The sequence below is a fragment of the Marmota marmota genome, unplaced genomic scaffold, assembly GCF_001458135.2.
Source record: "Marmota marmota marmota unplaced genomic scaffold, marMar, whole genome shotgun sequence".
NCBI lineage: Eukaryota > Metazoa > Chordata > Mammalia > Rodentia > Sciuridae > Marmota > Marmota marmota.
Window position 1 is genome coordinate 430,069 of NW_025999999.1, and position 6,753 is coordinate 436,821.

At 45.0% G+C, this 6,753-nt stretch overlaps 1 protein-coding gene across 1 annotated transcript; it reads right to left on the reverse strand.

The window, feature by feature from the left end:
- Positions 1 to 2,443: 2,443 nt before the first annotated feature.
- LOC107149975 (RNA polymerase II subunit A C-terminal domain phosphatase SSU72) lies at positions 2,444 to 3,095 on the reverse strand. Its single transcript, XM_015494874.2, has one exon. The coding sequence runs from the start codon at positions 3,027 to 3,029 to the stop codon at positions 2,445 to 2,447; it is 585 nt and encodes a 194-aa protein (XP_015350360.1). The 5' UTR covers positions 3,030 to 3,095; the 3' UTR covers position 2,444.
- Between the last annotated feature and the right edge of the window lie 3,658 nt (positions 3,096 to 6,753).

Consider the following 6,753-nt stretch of genomic DNA (forward strand, 5'->3'; position numbering starts at 1 on the left):
AGGGAGAATTGTCATGTTCCACTATGGGCACCTGAGGTTCCCTATGCTCTGAGGAAGGCTATGGACCCCATGCCTCATCACCCAAGCAGGGAGGAAGCAAGTGTTCATTCACGAAGCTCTGGATGATCTCTGCTTTTAGATGTCAGTCCAGAGGGCATGTCCTTTCACTGGAGCTAGAGCTCCCCATGCCTCCACTAACCCCATCCAGCTGAGAACCTATTATTTTGCTCAAGATACATCACACTATTGTATCATTGATGTTGTTCCAACCTGTGCCTCCTGTCACCTCTCAATCACTCAGCGCACAGCCACGAGGTGGTTCCTGAGGACGGGCCCAGAACTTTGGACTAGAGAGACAGAAGTCAGAGATCTGTCCTCAAGAAGGGCTGAGTGGACAGGCTCCAAGGAAAGAAAAGAACTTGAGTGTGACAAGTGTTAGAAGAAGGAATGAGGAATATTCTATGGGACCCCAGGTAGTCCAGGAAGATGACATAAGCATGACAGGAAAACAGGGAGTGGGGCCAGAAAGGTGTCAGCTGGAGGTCTGTGGGTCACACATTCAGGTACTTGGGTTCAGTCTTGTAGGCTAAAGGATTTTAGCCAGCAGGCAATGTGATTTGATATGTGTGTTTTTATCTCTTTGGTAGGTAGCCTTATGAAGGCTGTATGATGGGAGATGAAGGCCTCAGTCCGGGGGTATCAGGTGGATCCAGGTAAGAGGTAAAAGGTCCACACTAAAGCAGTCTGAAGAGAAGGAAGGCAAGAGTGCTAACTCACTTTTGGCCTGAGAGGATACTCAGAGGACACTGGGCATGGAAAGAGAGAATCAGGAGGGAGAGTTTCTAGCAGATGAAACAAAACAGTCGAGCAAGGCACAGAGGTGGGAAAGCCCAGGTATGGGGAAGTCTTCTGGTTTGGCATCACCTGACTGTGACCATGATGAACTGATGAAATTCAGAATACTTCAAAACCTCAATAGCAATTTGACAAAGTAACAGAGTATGACTGTTCAATCTAATAATAAAAATTGGGGGCTTGTAAATTGTATGGCTTTTAAAAAAATTTCATTTTCCTCATAATTCAAGTTTTATTGTATTCTACAAAAGTATTGGTCCATGACTGATGGGAAATACAAAACCTGGTCTTACCCTGCCGCTGGTTGAAAAGCATCAGTTTAGGTAACCTCCCTGTCGGCTCCCATAAGCTGAGTCCAAGCTCTTTCTCACTCCAGAGTTTTATTTTCTCTTCCCACCAGAAAAGAACTCCTCCACACTCAAAGCAAATAAGCAAAGCTGAATGTTCCCACCCCACTGCTCTGATCTGAGAGATTCCTGGCCTCAAGAACATATTTTAGATCAGACATTTTGAGAGAGACCTCCCTAATTCAGGCTGAAAGCGAATGTTGTCTAATCTCTGTAATAGCAGTGACATGGTCACATGTTCCTGCAGCCAAGCCACAGAGAGGGACTAAGCCCAGATGGCATCTGGCATCTTCAAATCTCCAGCGCTTGCTGTTGGCAGCCAAGCTCACTGGAGGTCATTAATGTGGATCACCCATTAATAGATTTTCTGTGCTAGCTTTGTCCCCCAGCACTATTTTTAACTCATTTTGGACTTTGAATTGCCCAAATGCATTTGATTTGTTTGTGAATGTGGACATAAATAAGCCCTTCAGTGCTATTTCCGGGCCGCTCCTCAGAGTTTCGGAGACCAAATTCTTGCAGCTTCATTCACTTTGCTGAAGACTGAGCAGTTCCTGCAACATACAGAGATGGGGATGGGAACCACCAAGCTTCCCTTCAATACCTGTAGTGGCACTCCATATATGCTCTTTTCAGATAGAAGCAACCTCAACCAAAACAGTGATCATTTTCATGCAGTTTCAGAGTGGGTGCCTGCCCATCCCCCTCGAGAGAACATGTCAGCCCAGCAGCCATTTTCTGAGTACCAATTGTGTACAACCCCAAAGGAGAACACACTGTAGCAGGCCCTGTGGGGAAAACACAGTAAGATGCAGATGATGCAGTCTCAAAGACGTTCCAAGAAACTGCAAGGATTATAGGAATCAGAGTGTCACACACTGGTGACTCACTGGCCAAACGATTCTATGGATGTGTTTTGTTGGAACTGTGCACATTTTTTTTTTTTTTAGCAGCATCTATTTAATGGGTAATTCCAGGTTCTTTTCTTTAAGATACAGCTCGTTGCTTTATTCAGATATTTGTACAATCCAGCAATTGGGGGAGAAGAGAGCAAGGCAGAGCAACAGGCACACCCTAGGGCAGTGGGCAGTAACTTTTGGTAAAGAGAAGTGGGGTTGAGAACGGTCTTTAATCTGGCGGTTCTGTGTACCTTTTCATCCTATATGTACAGTCCATACACCTTCCACCAAGAACGCCTCCGAGTAAAGACACCTGGGAGGAGGAGCCTGAAGGAGGTGGAGCTCAGTAGAAGCAGACTGTGTGCAGGAAGGCCCTGCCGCTCTTCTCCTCAAACTCCTGCAGCAGCTCGTCAATCTCATTCTCCATGTCTTCCGTGTGCTGGATACACTGGCAGAGCTCACAGATGAGGAAGGCTCCCAAGGTGGCCTCCTCATGGTTGTCTTGGATGTCCACATTTACCACGTGCACTGGCTGGCAGGTCTCCTGCTCTCTGGAGTTCAGATCTTCCACCACCTGGTCGTAGACCCGCTCTTCACAGGTGAGGATCAGGTCAAACAGGTCCTTGCAGTTCTGGAACCTTTCTGGACGAGGCTTGATTCTCTTATTTCTGTCCAACATGTGTAAAATACCATTCTGTGTATAGAGTTCTTTGTCTTTCCTTAGAAGATCATTGTACATCTGGTCATATGTAGTTTTGAAATCATAGACATTGGGCTTGTCAGGTGCTGGTCCTGGGAGCTTCACGTGAGTTCCTGTTCCGAAGGACCGGACGCTGAATCCCCGCTTGCTGAGGATGTTGTGCGCCTCCATGCTCCGATTCTGGTTACTCGAGCACACCACCGCCACCCGCAGCGGCGACGACGGCATGGCGAAGGCCGCACCGTCCGCAGAACCCGCTCCCGGGCTCCCACCCAGCCGCGGGCTTCCACGCGAGCCACTGTGCACATTTTTAAAATGAAGAAGTTGTACATGAAGAGTCTAGATTTCTAAATTTCCATGAACACTGGGCAGAACTGGCCTGGTAATGACAGGATTGACCAGAGCTGAGGATCTGAGGCATCCTGCCATGGAGTTTGAGAGCAGCTGGACGAGTGAGGGGGTAAAATCAGAGAATCTCCCTAACCCTAATTCTAGGCTAGAAAGCAAAGGCTGAGAAGAGTGTCAAAATCAGGAGAGAAAAGCCTAAGTGGTTTAGAAAGAAGTAGAAGTCAGAGCCAGGCTAATACAACCAGGTTCTCTAGAGGAGGTGGGCTTTGCAGAACACTCTAAGAAGCAGAGAACACAGCCCAGACTGCAGGCTAGCATGATCTGTCCTCGGCACCATCAGTTCCCACTCTTACCAAACTGGGCATGCAGGCGGGTTGGGGGCCATGGTTCTGCTTTATTTCTTTAATCTCACCTGCTTTGATCTCGCCTCTTCTCTCATGTACTAAGAATGTATGTAGAACCTAAGATTCATTAGGATCTAACCTAGGGATGATTTGGGAGAGTAAGAAAGCTAGGCCTGACCTCAAAGAGCTCAAGAACTAGGCTAGGGAATGGGCAAGTAAACAGAACTAGTGATAAAGTCAGAAGGACTATAAGATCCTATTGTGGAGCATCCAACTTCAAGTGACAAAGAAGTCCAGTTGGAGATCATGAAAGCATCAATAACCATCTACCTGTGGCAGGAAGCTCCTAAGATGGTCAGAAGTGATCTCCACTTCCTGGTGTTCACATCTTTGTATAATCCTCTTTTCCTTGGAGGTAAGGATCTGAGGGCTGGCTTCTAATCAAATGAAAACAGCAAAGGTCAATATGATGAGATGTCACTTCTGTGATAAGGCTACCCAAAATAAGCTTCCATTTTCCTAATAGATTCTATTTTCCTCTTGATTTGCATGTTTTGGCGAAGCAATTGGAAGCCCATGTTTAAAAGAAATGAGTGTGGCCTCTGGCCAACAGTCAGCATGGAACTGATGTCTTTGGTGCACTCAAGGGACTAAATTCTGCCAATAACCATCCCCAGTCAAGTTTTCAAATGAGGTCTTAGCCCTGTCTGACACCTTGCTTGCAACTTTCTTAGAGATTCTGAAGCTAAGAACCCAAATATATGTGTTGCCTAGACTTCTGGTCCACAGACACTATAAGATAATAAAAGTGTGTTGTTTTATGCTGATAAATTTGTGTCAAATTGTCATATATCAATAGATAGCTAAAATGCATCTGGATTTATATCCTCTGGTTTGAGGACAGCAAGTCATTTATAAGTGCATTCACCAGGCAGTGTATGGCCTGGAAAGACATGCTGAGTCTTTGCTCATTGGCTGAACAGTGATCAGAAGGTAGTAAAGATGGGAGAAATGGCAGGTGGGTGTGCAGGCAGCAGATGCCAGAAGCCACAGCTATCTCCTTCCCAGAAGCCAAGTCTTTGCATGAGCAATTTCCTATGTTACTAGATTCTGGAGGCCAGAGATTCTTGCCCCACTTCTCATCTTGGCCAGGGCCCCAGCACAGCATGGGCCTGAAACTGAGTATTTTCTCAATTTCTTCAAACACCTCCTGAGCACATAGTTTATCCAGGACCTAAGCCAGGCCTGAGGACAAAGAGAAGGGGAATCCAACCTGTGTTTAGGAAGATCTCCAGATGGCAGAGGAGGAGCTCATGGGCTATGGACATTAGCAGAGGGCCACAGCCTGACCTTGTTTCTGAAACATCCCACCAGGGTCATTAGGACCTGATACTGTCTTGAAGAAGAAAATGAGCAGAGAGCCAGTCACAAATGTGAAGGAGGCAGTGGTTAACACTGAGAATACCAGGTGGTTCCTCATACCAAAATCCCCACATACCAAATATCATGATTAGCTCAGTAGCTCACCATTTTTTTCAATATAGTCATGGTCATTCTTTTTTTTTTTTTTTTCCCAGTGGGGAGGTACCAGGGATTGACCACTGAGCTGCATCCTCAGTCCTATTTTGTATTTTATTTAGAGACAGGGTCTCACTGAGTTGCTTTAGGGCCTCATTTTTGCTGAGGCTGGCTTTGAACTTGCAATCCTCCTGCCTTAGCCTCCTGAGTCACTAGATTCCAGTGTGCTCAGCCTGGTCATTCATTTTAAGATGTGAATTCCTGGGATAATGAATCCTTTATGTCCTACCACATTGAAATGGGTGGAACAGATTGATTTATCTCTGACAAGAGTGCTCAGAGTTATAGAACTTCGGAAGGAATCCATTGATATAAGCTGGTAGCTTGGGTCTGGGTAGTATCAGACAAAATAAAAACACATGGAAAGATTCAAGACACTTGCCAGAAAGCAGTCTTATAACTCAATGATTTATTGGATGTAGGAGTGAGAAGAAAAAGATACTGATAAGCTTTTTGTCCTGACCCCCTGGCAAATGGTGGTTATTCAGGATGGGGCTTGGATAGGAGGTATTGAATTCCACTTACAGTGTGTCCACTCTAAAACGACCAAGACAGTGTTCAGTGGAGATGGTTGGCTGTAGGAGCCTGAAGCTACAAGTCCAACTTTAGAGACATTTGCATATTGTTGGCTCAAAGAAGATGTGTGATACCATGGAGGTTGAGAAGATAATGTGGATAAAGTTTGCTGAATAGTGACCAGTGTAAAGGGATCTGCATGAGTTTTGCTTTAGCAATTTCACTTTTAGAAATTTACTCCAAGGAAATGATCAGAAATGTGCAAGAGGGTATGCTTCAGGATACTGATGGCAGGTTATTTATGCTTTTGCAAACTGGAAATAACCAAATTTTCCAACAAGAGGGGAAAGTCAACTTTTGTTCCAAAGCGTGAAATACTATACAGCCATAAATACATCATGGTGAAGAACTTTAAATTGCTGAGAGGAATAAGCCAGCTCCTGAGACGTAAGGGAGACTATCATTTTTGTGTAGATGTGCATACAATCACACAGAAAATGTACGAGAAGGTCACGTTCTGAAATGTTAGCTGTAATGATCTTTGGTGACTTTAGAGGTGAGTTGGGTTTTTTTCCATTTTATTCTTTCCTATAATTTTTTTTCTCTATATTGACTCTGAGCTGCTTTTGTAATTAGGAAAAAAATGTTCTGCTTAAAACCTCCCATTTGGTTCATTGGAGACCTCACTCGGTCAGACTTGGGAACAGTTGTTTTAATGTCTCCCTCCCTATCTTTACCTTGGGTAAATGGGCTTCTGCATAAATTCCACAGAGAAGCTCCCTGCCCTTATATTACATTGCCAATTTCACCCTCAGCACTCTGCATAAACACTATTCCGCAGCATTAGGTCGCAGCCATTAGCAGGGCAGATATGGACCGACTTTTCCTCTCAGTTTACAGCCCTTATCATTTGCGGCTCTGCTTTAAGAACTCAAAATGATGGTCTGCCCATACTTACATAAAAGTTCAAGAAAGTCTTGCCATTTAGAGAGCTATAAAACGTGTCTGACAGTGTGACAAACTCTCACATGCATTTCCTAAAGTGCATACTAACTAATCAGCTGCCCTTTCCTCCCAGGAGCCCCAATAGCAAATGCCTCCTTGGGACAATATTCAGGAGCAATTGAGGCCAGGCACAAGGACAGCCTGTACAGCCATTCATGCTG

Bases quoted from the DNA above. Each gene is read 5' to 3' on its own strand.
- LOC107149975 (XM_015494874.2), bottom strand. From the start codon at position 3,029: ATGCCGTCGTCGCCGCTGCGGGTGGCGGTGGTGTGCTCGAGTAACCAG.